Source organism: Gadus morhua, chromosome 10 (genome assembly GCF_902167405.1).
Source record: "Gadus morhua chromosome 10, gadMor3.0, whole genome shotgun sequence".
NCBI classification, from domain to species: domain Eukaryota; kingdom Metazoa; phylum Chordata; class Actinopteri; order Gadiformes; family Gadidae; genus Gadus; species Gadus morhua.
The window spans coordinates 22,203,823-22,220,873 of record NC_044057.1 but is presented as its reverse complement, the minus strand read 5'-3'; the positions used below and the strand labels follow the sequence as shown (position 1 = coordinate 22,220,873).

The window sequence follows — 17,051 nt, the reverse complement described above, 5'->3', positions numbered from 1 at the left end:
CAATTAATGTGCATGTTTTAATTAATCATATTGGCAACTTTTCTTAAAGTGAGATTAGTTGGGCAGGCAGGAGGCCTAGTGGCTCTTCGTGAGGGAGCGGTTATCTGGCCTCAGCACATTGGACTAAGCCCTCCAGACCTGGCTCAACAAGAACAGAATGGATGGAGGAATGTGATGCAATTTAGGTCAACACAACTGACAAATTCAGTCGAAGGGAAGAAATTGATTGCCATGTTTGTTTTGTTTGTTTGGTCTTTTTTGTCTTTGTCCAAATCCAGTGTTATATTTACATTATATTGCATTGTGTTTGTATTCATAAGGAGATTGTATTTCAATAATAGTTATGATTCATGAACCGGTGTACTTTTAACGGAGGTTCTTTGGTGGCCCACACACCCAAATAAATAGAGTGCCTCCCTTACTAGACTTTGCAGATAAATAAATTAAGATAATTTTGTGAAGCATTCACAAAACTATTGTTTTGCACCATTCTGTAAAGGCTGGTTGTCTGGGTCTGGTCCCGCCCTACCCCCATGTGTCATTCTCTGCCACCCCGGGGCCACATTTACTAAAATACTCTGGAAAACACCCACTGATTACTGAGATCCGTATTCACCATGACCTCTCTGCACAGCGCGATAAATTGAATAAACATGCACAAACACACACGTCATGATGATTCCTCTTGCCTTGTTTAGCGGTTTAAAGAAACCCTCCCTTTGCTCTCTGCGCCTCCATCAGGTCTCTGTCTGGGCGCATCGTGGGGGGCGTGTGGTGGTTCTTCACCCTCATCATCATCTCCTCCTACACGGCCAATCTGGCCGCCTTCCTCACGGTGGAGAGGATGGTGTCCCCCATCGAGAGTGCCGAGGACCTGGCCAAGCAGACGGAGATCGCCTACGGCACGCTGGATGCCGGCTCCACCAAGGAGTTCTTCAGGGTGGGAGAAGTTTGGATGGAGATCAAGACCGAACACACGCAATCAGAAACATGGACATCCTTTAAAACACACACACACACACACACACACACACACACAGTGTCCCTATTTCCCTCTCTCTGAAAGTTTGTCTCTCTCTGTTTCCTCTTTATGTTCCTCTGTCTCAACATCTCGTGTGTGTTTGTCTCTGTTCTCTTGTTCCTCCTCTGTCTTAGCTTCTTTCTGCCCCTTTCTTCCTCTCTTTTTCTCTCTCTATCTGTGTCTGTCTATCTATTTTTCTCGATCTCTCTTCCAAAGGAGGCTGAGTAGGGATTGGTTTTAGATAATCAATTGCAAAATGGTTAGACACTCATTCACACAAAGACACATGGACACCCACAGACACACATTGATGCACAAACACACGGCAGGCATCATCCAGCGCACATGTGCGAGTGCTGTAGATGTCAGGCTCCTAAGTTCATCCTCTCACCACCGCCCACCTCCCTTTTCCCCCCAACCCAAACCCTTTCTCCATACCCACTATTCGCCCCATATCATCCACCCCTGAAAAGGAAGCTAGATGACGTGTGCCTCTCTGCCGTGTTCGTCTCTGTTCCACCCCAGAGGTCCAAGATCGCCGTGTTCGAGAAGATGTGGTCCTATATGAAGTCTGCCGACCCGTCCGTGTTCGTGAAGACGACGGACGAGGGCGTGGTGCGCGTCCGCAAGTCCAAGGGCAAGTACGCCTACCTGCTGGAGTCCACCATGAACGAGTACATCGAGCAGCGGAAACCCTGCGACACCATGAAGGTGGGAGGGAACCTGGACTCTAAGGGCTATGGGATCGCCACCCCTAAGGGTTCCCACCTCAGGTAACAACACAGCGCCGTGTAAACCCACTGCAGCCCTGCTGGATAAACACAGGGCCTCGATCGTGTCTGGGACTCTGGGCTACCTCGCAGGATATGCTAGCACAACGTGTGTGTATGTGTGAGTGTGTTTGTGTGTATGCGTGTGTGTGTTTGTGCGTGTTTGTGCGTGTTTGTGCGTGTGAGTTTGAGTGCGTGCGTGCGTGCGCAAACGGTTATGCTACCATTATGTTAATTAAATTTATTTTAGCTGATGGCAACCGCAGTGAGTTTGTTAGTTAGTAGATATTATTCAGAGGTACATTTGTATTCAAATGAGTAGTGCTTACTGCTTATTACAGAATCATGTCATGCTTCTTTAATCCTGTTGTAGCTGACAGTGGTACTGGTAGCCCATCCTGGGAAGGTAGCTCAGTTTCTCAGAACACTATCAGTGCTTCTTTTATTTAATGCAGTATTTTGCATGAGCATTCCACCTGCATCTTCATCCATCAACATTCATTTTCAATCTTATTTATGTCCAATTGAATTAATCCCCTTTTGTCAATGTATTTTGCATTTACATAATTTGTCAAGCGTTAGTATTGTTGCCTTACTTAGTACACATTTTTACATTGAATAGATACTGTCTGCCTTCCTTGAGATATTTGAAACATCCTACCTTTAACCTCTGCATCTCAGTCTGTTTCTCACGCTCACCATTGTCTACACTGCCTCTCACAAAGTTAACTTGCCATTGCCATCCACTCCCATCAATCTATTTGTGTGTGCATTATTTGTGTGTCTTGTGTGTGTGCATGCGTGTGAGTGCTCTAGCGCAAGTGGCCAATGGGGTGTAGTTGAGCTGTCCTCTCCTCCAGTCACACTTGTGTTCCCTGGCTCGCCCACTTATTCCACTCTATAAGCCCTCTCTATGGCTCTCTATGGCCGCCTGCAGCTTGATTTACCCGAGGGCTGAGGCTGGAGCACCCTCTCACACTGTAAACAGACCTGTACAAAGTTGAGCCAGCACCGGCATGACTGCTTACAAGGCCTGTGTTCATAAATGCCTAACAGACTTTTATACATCCATAGACACTTAAGTATAAAAATGCAATGCGATGAACTACCTGTACGGCTGTTGTGTTCGAAACCACATTATACTTGCAAAAATCCCTCCCCTTCCAAACTAAAAGCCTCTTGAATCAGCTGAAAACACTCCCTTTTCAAACCCACTTTTCCACTTGTGCTAGCACTCACGTTGTGTGGATTTTAAATGTCATAAATGTTTGGTGTTATTATTTTTTTTGTGGCATGAAATGTAATAACTAATGGTCGAAATGATTATTCTACTAACGAAAATGCTACCAACAATATTCCTCCCATTGAGGAATGCAGAGTCACAGCAACAACAGTATCATCCCATCCCCTGTCCCTCGATACCTCACATCAACCTCACTTACACCTTCGTCTCTCCCTTGCCCCCCCCGAAACCTGAGAGGGTGCTGGGGAGAACATCTGAAGCGTTTAATCTCTCCCCTAACAAGCCTCGTTTGCTTTTAATGAGCAGAGCCATGTGGTGGAGGGCTGAGGTCTCCCCGTCCAGAGGTCCTCCTTGGTAGACGGCCAGAGGTCGAGCTTAGCGACTGGATATGAATTGGCTTCCGCCCCAACCCCCACCCCACCCCCCCCCCCCCCCCCCCCCCAGGACTCAGAGGAGGCCCATTTGAATCTCACACAAATTAGATTTCATACTTGCCACAGTCGCTGCTGGATTGGTGATCAGACAAGCGGTTTAATGAATCCCCTTCACCAGCCCCGACACCTCAACAGATCCAAACCAACTGTGTTGTGGTTCACGTATGACGATGGCCTCTCCACCAGCACCTCTCTCTCTCTCTCGCTCGATTCTATAGAGTGCGATTACTTTACTGGGTGCTGTGAGTGATGTGCGGAATTCACACACTGGCACACCGGCATCACACACGTCTGGCTGTGTCAACCCAAGACTGATGTAATTAATAGATAATGCGGCTGTACAATGGGATCTGTTGTATTGTCAGGATGGGAATCAAAGCCTAAGAAGTGTAAAATTGACTTTTGTTGTTGCCAAGACGTGAGTGACACTGTGAACGTGTAAGGAATGGTTTCCACAACATGTGAAATCCATACCTTATTGTTTTAGTCGGCCTCTTGGGCTGTATTCATCCATCTTTGTTGTGCTTCAGTTGAACATCGAAGCACAACGACAGTGGTGATGTTTTTCTTAAAACTAGAGTCTAGGCATTAACACATTTTTTACTTCACAGGAAACACTTACAAGGAACTCACGGGATGTACTAACAATACATTTTTCATTTTCTGCCAGTAACAGTGACATGCCTCACATGTCCTCTGCACTTGTTCTATGCCTTAACATCCACACCACACCTCATCCTAACAACCAACTCATGCCTTCTGCCTACCTGTGGACACCATTTTATACTAACACAGCGTTGCTGATGACCATCCACCCTGACACACACCACACTAACCAAATACACCAGCACGTGTCTCTGCCATGTACAACAGCATGCAGTGACTTCTTTCTTCCTGTCTGATTTGACTGGGCCAAGAAAGAATTCTGAGGTTTTACCAGCTGTTCCCAGCTCTTTCCACAGTGTTTCTCTACAGCTGTGTTGTCAATTCTGGGTTATGGATGAAGAGTCTCTTTTATAAGCCTCTGATGAAAGGCAGACAGAATAAGAATATCTGCAAGGCACATCATAAGATCGCTGCAGCACTGATGAATTGGAGGGAAAATAATAAAAAAATACTGGAAAAATCTTTCCGTAGCAGCGGCGGCTGCTGTATTGCAATTTCTCCTATTTTCCTGCTCGAAAATATTCTCATCGCAAACGTATTATTTTGTCTGTCTGTCAGCAGGATCGAGAGACCTTTCTTTCACTGCCTCTCAGCTATAGGAAACACACTGACACGCGTACATTTGTGCGTACGTACTCGACAGAAACGGTGTGTGGGAGGACGGGCACGCCCGGATGCAGGTGCACCGTACGCGTTGTTTGATGTCTCTGGTGCTACCTCGCTGCAGTCTGCCACATCCGTCGCCGCTCAAAACAACTAGGGCGAAGACGGGCGTGACAGTTTAAACACCGCCCTCTACCCCTCCAAACCACCCCCAGTCTCCTTCGCGTGTCCGTCTCTCTCCACTCTCCACGGATCGTTGGAGATCGGCGCGCGGTAGTAATCATCACAGCTCTGAATGTACTCTAAACGAGCCAGTCGCGGAGTTGAATATGGATAAAGAGAGAGAGAGAGAGAGAGAGAGCGAGAGAGAGAGAGAGAGGGCTGGTTGCCTTGGCGACGGATAGGCCCGGAGTACTGCGGAGAGGAGATTACCATTTACAGACGAGACCGACACGTGTGTGAGGTGTCCTCTGTTCGGGTGTGCTCTGCCTCCCGCTGAGGGCCCCCCCGCTTGGTAAAACCTGACTCCATCGTGGCCACCTGGCAGCGCAGACTATCGCCGATATGTACACATGACTAACCTCCATGAAAATAACATGCATTCAACCACTCCTGCTGCTCCATCAGTATCAGTAGCCACGCGCGCAGGAGTGTTCACCTAGCAATCACTCCCACAATCACGCCCACCGCATATACGGCCAATCACACCGTATCCGACCCATGTACATATATAGATATATAGAATGTGTCCTAATGGTCTAATCGTTGTATTATCATTTCCAAGAAACCCAGTAAACCTGGCAGTGTTAAAACTGAACGAGCAGGGCCTGTTGGACAAATTGAAAAACAAGTGGTGGTACGACAAGGGAGAGTGCGGCAGCGGGGGAGGGGACTCCAAGGTCAGAGCCAGTTTGGTAACCCACCGCCTCCTGGTGGGGTTCAGGGTAACCGGCAGACCAACCACTCAGCACACAGCGCTCGGGCCCCCCCCCCCCCCCAAGGGCCTCCGCCCGGTGGCTAGCCACGGGAGGCCGCGGGCGCTCCTGGAGACAGAGGATGGAGGAGCAGACCCATTTCTTTGGCCTACAAAACCAAATTGTTATCACAAGTGTAGGCCGCAGAATACCCTGCTTCAAAAAGGAGCAACGGTAGTTTTCAAACTGAACTGCGGCGCCTCTGGGATTTGAACATATTGACCGGCGTTCATCCCAAGTGAATCGGGACTTCCACGAAGAGTGTGCCGGTTACCCGGAGTGATATAGTAATACACATCTATTGACCTAGGGAGCAAGCACACCAAGATAGATGGAGTATTAATGCCTATCACTTTGACTGATGATGTTAATGATGTCACTGCTATTCTGTGTGTTTTGCGACGTGAGTGCGTGTGTCTTGGTTTTCTTTAACAAAAGTATTAACACGTGTGTTTATTTGTGTGCGTGTGTGTGTGTATTTATGTATGTGTATTTGCTGCTCTTTGCTTCTTAAATGAATAACATAACATAACATCACCTATAAACATGTTATTTATGTTATTTCCCTTACGGTTGGAAGAATTCCAGTTAACCTAGCGGTGTTGAAACTCAGTGAGCAAGCCGTCTTAGACAAACTGAAAAACAAATGGTGGTACGATAAAGGGGAGTGTGGCAGCAAGGACTCCGTAAGAAAGGTCAGTCTTCAACTCAGACAGTCGTTTTATAGCCAACCCCCCCCCCCCCCCCCCCCCCCCACATACCACTCCACACAACCTCCAACCCAGCCCCCCCCCACACCCGCATCCTCAGACCCCAGTTTGGCCTCAGCCTCATCCCAGACTAGCCTCCTAATGCCCCCCTGTCCCCTTCCCCCCCCTTGACCTACCACAGTCCTCTCTCAAGCACCTTAAACAGGAGACCGACGTGCATTTGCAGCCACGGTCGTTGTGTCCTCCTGTACACTTAAGACGTAGCGAGTTTGACTTTGGATTTGAATAGAATTTTTTCACTGGGGTCATAGTTAAGATGCAGACGCGTCAACGCACACTCGTTCTCATTGCCGCACACACAGGCACGCGCACCCAGACACACGCGCACACACACACACACCGACAGAGCCCGGTTGTGTAAAGCCTATCTGTAGATGGATGGCCTTGAGAGTGCTGCGTAACGGCCCTAGATGAAATGTTCTTCTAACCTTGAGCTTGTAGAACACATCGCTCACAATGTACAAAGGGATTTTATTCCTACAAAACTGGAAACGACAGCACGATAATATCCCCAAAGAGTCTGCAGAAAGCAGGCAATGTCAGATGAGAATATTATAGCCTTTGAGATGAGGAATACCAACCTTTCACCTTGTGGCCCCTTGCAATGACTCCCCCTGTTGCCCCCCAGTTAAAATGGAGTGTGCATGTTCACATGCAAACCATGTCAATCTGGCCCATGGGTCCTGAATCACACCAACTGTTTTGCATGAAGTGATGTTTGTCTCTGTCGACTAGCGGGGGGGTTACTTTTGATGAATTGTCCTGTGCTTCATTTGTTTATCAAGTGTAGGCATTTAATTGCATGGCTACAGTATTCACATATGGGGATGTTTTAATCTGCCCCCTGGAATACGTTGTGACTGACTAAATGATTAAAAGTCATTTGTCTTAATGTTTTATTTACGCAGTGCTAATCACATTTAGAAAATGTTAGCATTTGGGAATTTGTGGAGGACAAATATATTTTATAATGAGCCCGCTGGCAGCTGTTTACAATTATGCAACAAAAGAAAATACACTGGCTATCCAAGTTTACCCTACTCTCTCTTAATTAAGAATCAGGCTATAAGCTAATTAGTACTATTATAACTTAACTTTGAAAACACTTCCCATTTCCCCAACTGATAATGAATGAAGTATATACCTGTTTAGTTAAACCACTTTAATATGGTAATGACTGTAGGTTGAATTGACCAGAGAACATTTGGTCGGGCTAAATTATGGTTTTAATCACCTTAAGTGACCACAGTTCTGCTTAGGTCCGCCATCCATACCTGGAGATATCTCAGATAGCGCCATATAAATAACCCCACTAACATTGAGACATAGACTGTATAAAATAGCTTAAAACGTATTTATGTAAATGGTAATGATTCTGATACGTTGATATTCAGACAGGATCTCAAATGAACCAAATGCACAGAAATAAGTTAAACAAGGGTTATCGATAAAGTACGTTCATATTTGTGTCGTCATGTCTCGTCGGGTGCGCGCTCAATGTGTGTGACTGCCTTCTCCTCGCTCCTGAGCAAACTAAATGTGTGTGCATCCGTAGCTAGAAGACTCCATGCAGAATGCATGTGCGTGTGTGTGTGTCCCTGTACCGCCTGTGTGTGCTAGACCTGTCCCTGTGAAACGCTCCACGTCGTGTGTACCTGTGTGTCGTCTAATGCGTGTCGCCCGCCCTCTCCCTCCCACTCCCGTCTCCTAACCACGTGTTCTCTCCCCCACCCCCCCCCCTCATCCCCCCTCACCCCCACCAGGACAAGACCAGCGCCCTGAGCCTCAGCAACGTGGCGGGGGTCTTCTACATCCTGATCGGTGGCCTGGGCCTGGCCATGCTGGTGGCCCTGGTCGAGTTCTGCTACAAGTCCCGAACCGAGTCGCGGCGAATGAAGGTGTCCACCGCGCGTGCCGCCGCAGCCTCGGCCGCACAGGCCTTTCACTGCGCCTCCTTAGACAGGGGCGCTAGCGCCCCCTACACAGAGCTGCAGAGCTACGGCCTGTACGCCAACAACACGGTTAAGATTTAAAACACGGGGGGCGCCAGAGCACAGCGCACACACCGGGGTAGGGACACGCTCTGGATGGCGCCGTGATGATGATGATGATGATGATGCTAATGATGATGCTAATGACGATGCTAATGATGATGCCGATGACATGCATATGCCTTCTTCCTCACAGCCCCCCCCCCCCCCCCCCCCACCCACCCCCCCCCCCCCCCGATCCCACCGTGATGACAGTTATGGTCGCTCATGGCTTCACCTCCCTAGTGCTAAAACAGTCCCAATGTAAACCCCGCCCCCTTCTTGTATACCCCCCTGCAGCTTTCCGCCTCAGGCGAAACCTGGCTCACTCACTGATTCTCTTGTTATCTTTTTTTTTGGGGGGGGGCGATATCTTTTGATTCCAAATTGCCCCCGTTTCTCTGCTGCACGGCAGCAGTGCAGACACAGGTGCACGTGTTCTCTTCACTGCATGTTACGGTGAAGGATCAGAGGAGGCTCAGAAGCTATATATGTTCGCTAGAATTAAATGATCTAGGTGGATAGTATTAAGCTGTCTTATTTCTAATCCATCTAAGCATGTTATGCTTATATTCCATCGCTATACCTAATGAGGTTACCAATTGATGATTCAATTTTATGAATTAGTTGTAGTAACAGATCACTATTGCCTACACATCGATCCGATCAATTATTAATTATCAATAGAGCCGATTTCCTCAAGACAAAAGTTACAAGATGCCATACAAATGGGCAATTTGAATCAAAGCGTGCGCCAAATTCCCTTCTTCTTCTTCTTCTTATCCACCGCTTCCACTCTTCACCCTTGGCTGACCTGCCGTGTGACGCAGGGTTCATTGTTGTGAACAATGAGCATCCTATCAATGTACATCCTATCTATGTCAACCCCCCGGCCGGCCCAGGGGGGCCACGCCCTGGGGGCCCGCCATGTGGTTCATCCTTCACTCCAGCCAACTAGAGTTAGAGGACGCCACAGGGCTGTGGCTGTGCGTCCCTGTCTGTTTGTAATCACACACTAACCCATGTACAAATGCATTTATTGTTAACATCTTTTGAACTGCTGCAGCTTCTGGTTGTGTTTTTTCCAGCTGCAGCAGATGACACGAGTGCATTTTTTGTTAATTATCTGGTCACGTGAGATTAGGGATGCATTGATTCCAGTACTCAGACTCGGGCCCAATACTGTGCTTGTGTACTCGTACTTGTAAAACTTTTCTGATACAACCACCCGATACCACTTAACGCAACGTGATGTAACGTTGAAGAGCTTATGGTGGACCCAAACGTTTTTTTGTAAACGTGGCATTTTGTCTGATATGATCGTCAACATAGCAATCTATGCCATTTTAACACTATTACTGACGTAAGTCCCCAATTTAGAGCATAGAGCAGCAATGGAGGCGCAGTTAGTGTGGACGTTTGGAGCTCTCTCCGGGCAGCGGTTGAATGTGGCGTCCGAGAGAAAGCTTTTCAGAAATGTTCCCGTATTCCTGGACACCTATAGTATTATCACTAAGGTGTGTGGCGCATGTGACATAAAACATCATCACGCTCATACACAAAGTTGGTGTTATAAAAGCAAAAAAAAGTTGCAGTGGGTCGTAACCACTGGGATAACATGCCCCCCTCTTTCCTAGAACTCTCAGCCCAATTTTATTTATTGAGTTTGAAATCCAACGGAAACAGTGGGTCTACTGGCTCTTTAAACTGTAATGGCATTATTAGGCATATTGGCTCATATCGGTACTCTGTAACGGCGAGTACCCAAATGCAAGTACTTGTACTTGATCTGAGAAAAAGTGGAATCGGTGCATCCCTACATGAGATCCTTGAGTTTGACTCCTACCTTCATGGTCATACGGCCCCGAAAAACATCCCCGCTTGCTCAGGGGCGAGTGTACAAGGCCAACGGCAGGAATCATCCTGATGGGGGATGACTTGTGCTTTAATTAGCTGACGAGGAGTCACCTGATCAGTATGCTCATCAGATTGGCCGGCAGCCCTTTTGTCCAGCGGTGCCTTTTATGCTGTTTGCCAAGCAAGGCACAACAAAGCAGATCCAATTAGGGGGCTCTTGTAACTCAACCATCCCCACGCTACTCACAGCTTGCTCCAGATTGCATCGGCCAAATTAGATCATCAATAGGAGGTTCATGGTGGTGGTGGTAGTGGTGGTGGTTATTGGTTGTTGGTAGTTGTGGTGCTGCAAACAACATGCACGCGCACACACGCGCCACACATCATTAGCTCTGATATCAAGGCCTACTGGCTTTTATTGGAATAAAGTGGAGGGACAACGCCCCCGGCTCCTCTCCCCTCTCTCCGCCCACGCGTCTGCTCCGTGCGGGTGCAGCAACGCGTGTCCTCCAGCGACATGTGCCCCCACCTGTGAAGATCACAGAGGACAGGGGGAAAGACAAAGCGACAGGGGACGTAGGCTTCTCTCGCTCTCTGTCTGGAGCACAATAGCTCTGGCCTGCATTATTAGCATAAAGTTTTAGATTGCATGTACGTTTTTTTTTTAGTGACTTATTTGGATACCTGTCACAAATGAGGGCGTAGATCACTGACGTAGATCGCCGATGTTGGCGTTCAAACCCACAAACTTTTGGGCGGAGAGCCACCAACCCTAGCCACAACTAAACGACACTGCCCTTGTAATGTGTTCCCGGAGGAGGGAACCCCAGACTAGGGAGCGAGCCTAGAGAGGAACTCTTCAAACATTGCTGGTGTTTTGTGTGTTTTACCGCTCTCGATGACATGTGTTTGTTTTGCTTGTTTTGTGTGTCCGTCTGTCTGTCGGCGTTTCCCGGCAGCAGTCCATCAACGACGCCATGCACTGTTCGACCCTGACCAGGATGAGCGGGAACGGGAATGGCGGGGGTGGTGGAGGAGGTGGAGGAGGAGGAGGAGGAGTAGGAGGAGGAGGAGGAGTTGGGGAGAACGGCCGCCTCCTAGCCCACGACTTCCCCAAGACCGTGCAGACGCTGCCCTGTATGAGCCACACTGCCAGCCTGGGGTTGGGGGCCTCGGGCATGTGATCGCGTCACGTGACACCAAAACGGTCATTGGCAGGGTCGGACCGAGAGGAGCACAGGACTCTTTGACTCACAACAAAAAAACCTGGCTGGCAGGATTGGCTACCCTTGCATTTAATTCCAGCACAAATCATCAACTGGGCTGCCAGCCTGAGACCCCCCTCCCTCCCCCTCCTCCCCCCCCTCAACTAAATACAAGACCTTACTGCCAAAATGTGCTCTCAAACCGCTCACTTAAAACTATGAACCAGCCAGCCTCACACTGGCTTTAATTTGTTTCTTTCGATTTTTTCCTTTCTTTTTTCTACATGGAGAAGAAGTTTGAACTGTATATTAAGGTGGGGGGTGGGGGGGAGGGGGGGGGGGGATGGAGGATGAAAAATGATTTGCAATAAAGAAGTCGTCACCGGAGTGCGCTTTGGACATTTTTTATCGTGTTCTCTGTGTTTCAAGAAGAAGAAAAAAAGAAAAAGAGGAAGAGCGGTAACTGGGCCTCATTTTCAAGCTCTCGTCTCCAGCCCGGCGTTTCCGTGGAGATGTCGACGTCGCTCCGTGTGTGTGCGCGCATCCAACCCCCCCCCCCCCCACCCCCGCAGCTCCATCTCTGACATTGTGGTTCCTACGTTGCTTCTGTCGGGAGTTCACGTGCGTTGTGTGTATGTGTGTGTTGCACTGATGCGATGATGATGGACACGGTCGAGACAGAAGCTTGCGAACCGTTTGACAGTGTTTTGGGTTTCTTCTATAGGGGTGCGCTTCTGATCTCACTCCCCCCCTCCCCTCCACTGCTCCTCCCTTAAGATAATAACGCCTCTTTAGAAGGGCCGCTTCACAGAGTGTAAGACCTCGGATGAGCACATCCGCGTGTGCCGATATTAACGCAGTTTACTTTGTTGAAAAGCTGAGTGCTCCCCGAACGCTTTTGGCTTTTGGGGTTAAAGTCGATCCTGTCTAGTGACAAACCAAACAACACGCATGTCATTGCTGCTACACCTTATCAAACACACCATGCCTTGTCTTTGTGCCACATGATGCACTCTCACGCACTCTCACACACACACACCCTGCTGCTATTGAAGACAGCATTGTGATATCGCTAGGAGAAATGGATGAATTGGGAACACATTATCCAATCAGTAGTATTGACTTCCCGATAACAACCTCGAGATAGAAACAGAGCAGCATTTAACCGATTCAACATTTATCTGTGGGGATAATGTACTGGATTGACCCTTACACTGTATTACACTCTCCAGACATACCCACAGCTACTTGGAACAGCTGGTGTTTGTTAAACCACACACCAGGGCTCATGTCAGGTGCAATTTCACAGAACTGTGTCCAATGTCTTTATAATGCAGTCATTCCTACTGTGACGTTTGAGTATTATCATTTGGTTGAGTTTTTCTTAATTTCATGATGTAGAAAGAAACTCTGTACTGCAGAGGTTTATACACCCTTCCCCCGCACAGTGACCGTGGTTTATATAAGAAGGAGTGTGAGGATTTAAATACGTGATTAATTGACAGATCAGACGGACACTTATCCCGCGGCGGGTGCTCCATTGCCCTGGATAGCATCAGTTTAACCTCCTATCCTTTAAGGATATGGGACATAATCCCTGGACTGTTCGGGACAATGATGACTGATAACCACATACAGACTAATTGGTTTAGGAAGGAAATCTGTTTATCGCCACTACGAACACAAACATTGCTAGGGTTGATGCTTCAGTGCCAATGAAGTCCTCACCCACTGTATATTGCCTCTCTGTTGATTTGTTTTTATTTGATACAATATGGTTACACAGTCAATAAATCACCACCTTTTCTCAACGCCAAGGGTGTCGCAAGCTAGGAAAAACAAAGTCAAGACTTCATCGTAGTCATGTATATCTCCAACTTTTATGTATATATAAAAAAAGGCTTCCTCTTCCTTGTGAAGATGTCCATACCCCTTCCCACAATGCATCACTGCGCCTCCATTAGTTTGACGACGTGTGTGTGTGTGTGTGTGTGCGTGTGCGTATGCGTGTGCTATTTTCTTAATGTCGTTTATTTTTATCGATGTATTAATGAGGAACACAGCACAGCACTCCATGGCGGGGTGTTGACGTTTCAAAATATGTTTTATATGCCATAAAAGATTTGTTAAAAGACACTCAATGTTTGTAAGATAAATGCAAGTTGGGTCTTACACGCTTCTAGTGTAAAAAAAAAAGAAGAAAATAATAAAAAACATACCAGTGTTTAATAATCTGTAGATTATAATGTTGTTTAAACCAGGTGCAATTAATTTTATTTGATCTCATTTTCATATTTTTGTATTCGTTTTTAAATTATTTTAAGATTTGCTGTTGGTATTAGAAGTGTTTGGGGATAAGCAACATTTTATTTTGATGCGTATAATTTTTTGGGGGGACAAAATATATTTTAATACCAGAATCAAAGTGACAAAAATTAGTTCACCAGAACCCTCTGTTATCGCTTTTGTTGTTGTTTACTTTATCCTAACGTCACTAGTTAAAAATGTTTTGCAGAGTTTGAACAATGACATACAAAATCGATGGACAACATGAAGGGGTTAATTTACGGAATTTAAAACAAGAACTCAAATCAGTAAAAAAAACGACTTTTGAAAATGAAAACTTTCTTTTTCTAGCCAGTGTCCTGAGGGAAGTCATTCTGCTTTTGTAACTGAATAAAGGAATCAACTATTTACATTGGTATGCTTTTTTTGTCACCCAAGAGGACGTCATACTCATTGCCTGGCGGGCCGATGGGAAATACTTTTAGAAATTTGTCTAAAAAAATTGACTCTTGAGACAATTGCGTCTCTTGCTCTGAATGCTTCATGCTTCATTTGAGTAAATTATTCAGATTACTACGGAAGTAACCCAATTTCTTTCAGGGCCTCATAACACGCCACTAATATGGTAGTTCCTCAGCACACACACACACACATATATAATATATACCATTTCTTCTCTGTTCATCAATACTGCAAGGGGGAAGCATATCTGTGTCAGAGGAAAACATGTTTAATATCACGCAATGGCAGGGTGTCTGTGTCGCTCAGGCTTGTAGCGAGAGTGTGTATGGTGTGTGTGTGTGTGTGTGTGTGGGGGGGGGGGGGTAGGGGGTATAATGCAGAGGCATAATGAAGGCCCACCATGATGTATTCAGTGCATCTCATCTGTTTGTCGTGGAAAGGTCACAGGATGTCAGCCACTTTGTTGTCTCCCGGTGATTACTAGTCGAATCAGTGAGCTCCCCACCACTGGTGTGTATCTGTAAACAACCAGGCTTTTCATCTCAATCTCTGTCTCTCTTTCTTTTGTTTGAATCCGAAGTGCCGCTGGTGTCAGGTGGTGTTAATGATGTGTGTGCTATATGCTCACTAAAGCACAAGAAACGGCACACAGTCATTGTTTGCGCAAAGGTACTTCAATGTTTTCAGCCACGCTTACCAAAGTTGTTCTCTTAAATCAGGGCTTTTCGTCATGATCAGTTTTTGACAGGAGCGGTTGTCTTGACACGTTTTTTATTCATTCCCTGTTTCTGTTTGCGTGTTTGCTTGCATTCGTGTTTGCGTAACGTGTGTGTGTGTGTGTTTGTGTGTGATTTTGCCATCACACTCGAGTTTCTCTCAGTGCACTGTGTCTCCACAGTGTATTTACTGTAGAATACCATTGAATTAGTAATCTGCTTCATTCAGTGTCAAACCTCATGGGAGGAATACAATACAATGCCTCGCAAAAACAAATCTACCCAAACATAGGGTATGGAAAGTTTAGAAATACAAGAAATAAACATTTCCAGCCTGGAAATACAAAGTTAGGTACTGATGTAGTGAAAGTTAGAATGTGCTGTTATTCCTAGTCTATAAAAAATGGCTCTAAAGTAAAGCTTATTATTTAATGTAACCTCCTTTTTATTGATTTCTAGATTTACGATCTGAATTATATTCTGTAGTTATATTCACTTCTAATAAAGTTACACTGATATAGGAAAAAATGAAAGTCCAAATAGCTCTCGAGTGTTCTTCGTTAGAGTACTTAAGTACTGAAGTCAAACCCTATATAGGCTACCCAAGATTGTACATAAAGAATGTGAGGGAGGAGAGCTATAAGAGGAGGTGTGGGCTTTGTTAATCAACACCGGTTAAAGGGACACAAGTGTTAAAACCGCTAATAACAGAACAGATAATAAACAGATCAGACCAACAGGCAGTTACAGATCAGTAGTTTTATCAAACACTTTCTTATCAGAATACAGTATATATTTTTTAGGGTAGACGGACACATATCAATAACCTATTCTTAATCGATAGCAAATATTGAGATGAGATAGAATTACCATACTGGTTGGAACTTAATAGTGGTTAAGCGCAAAGAAAACATTTTTAATGTCGCGTTATTCTTGTTATCAGCTGAAATTGTGTCACGTGAGAATAGACACGGACGGAAATAAACACGGTGATGATGACTGATGTCTTAATAATAACAGCTAGGTAATATTGCAGCACAGCCCAGAACTTGATAACACAAATGAGCCGTTATCTTAAATTGAAATTCTAGGGCCAAGCAATAACTCGAGGAGTTACTGTGGTCGTCAAGTTGAGATTGTGTGTTTTTCTTCATTTGATCGATTATTCATTCGTTCATCTTTATCCAAATGGTATGTCTTTGATCGCCTGCCTGTTTGTATGTCTCGTTATTAAAGTAATTAGCTAGGAGGCATGTGGCGGAGCTCACTGATGAACCAGCAGAACGGTTTGTCAAAGAAGAACAATGACGGAAAACACAGAGCGAGTGAAGAGAAGAAAGCGAGAGCGTCTTGTGGTGAGCACTCAGATGATTAAAAAGTGAGTCCTGGCTAATTGAGTCCAGGTGTGGCTCCTACCAGGGTCTGGGTGCTCGTTAGAGGAGAGCTGATGAGTAGCAGCAAGTGGGCACTAATTAACACACACACACATACACATTTACGAACACACAGACAGACACACATTAATGCCTTCCCACATATGCACATACACATGCATTTACACAAATATGCGCATGCGTACACTTACACATACACATGCATAGACACAAACCAATAAGCCTTGTGACAGTAAGTTAATGTAACAGGTGTTCATTAAGATACCGCCATGAACTAATGAATGAAGAGATATGGCAGAGAGAGAGAGAGACGAAGACAGAATCAGCAGCAGAATCATCATCACATAGGAGGATTCCCTGTGGGTATCCCAAGATACCTACTGACATGAAACTGACTTCAATGTAAGCCTATATGCATAAAACCATAGACAAAATAGAAATATAACGATGAGAATAGGTGACAAGCAATGTGATACTTTATGAGAGCATGTTTGTTGCTAGGTTGTTGGGGCAGGTTTGTCTGTTGCTGAATATAATATTGGGATGTTGATTGTCTTTTCTTTTTGTGTTTTGTTTCTTGTATGGGGGAGGTGGGAACCCGTTGATTGGTGCATTGTTGA

The 17,051-nt window shown here is 46.0% G+C and overlaps 1 protein-coding gene across 5 annotated transcripts in view; it reads left to right on the top strand.

Annotated features, from left to right (window-relative positions):
• The window catches only part of gria1a (glutamate receptor, ionotropic, AMPA 1a), a 63,408-nt gene extending 51,693 nt beyond the window's left edge, over nucleotides 1-11,715 (top strand). Inside the window, exons 12-16 of one of the 5 annotated variants that reach the window (XM_030368883.1) lie at nucleotides 742-940; nucleotides 1,547-1,794; nucleotides 6,292-6,406; nucleotides 8,245-8,379; nucleotides 11,328-11,715. In XM_030368883.1, the coding sequence (XP_030224743.1) occupies nucleotides 742-940; nucleotides 1,547-1,794; nucleotides 6,292-6,406; nucleotides 8,245-8,379; nucleotides 11,328-11,552 (922 nt within the window). In that variant the 3' untranslated portion in view covers nucleotides 11,553-11,715. Of the gene's footprint in view, nucleotides 1-741; nucleotides 941-1,546; nucleotides 1,795-5,521; nucleotides 5,637-6,291; nucleotides 6,407-8,244; nucleotides 8,552-11,327 lie in introns of all 5 variants that reach the window. The other 4 variants (XM_030368879.1, XM_030368880.1, XM_030368881.1 and 1 more) reach the window with 4 other exon arrangements.
• The last annotated feature ends 5,336 nt before the right edge of the window (nucleotides 11,716-17,051 follow it).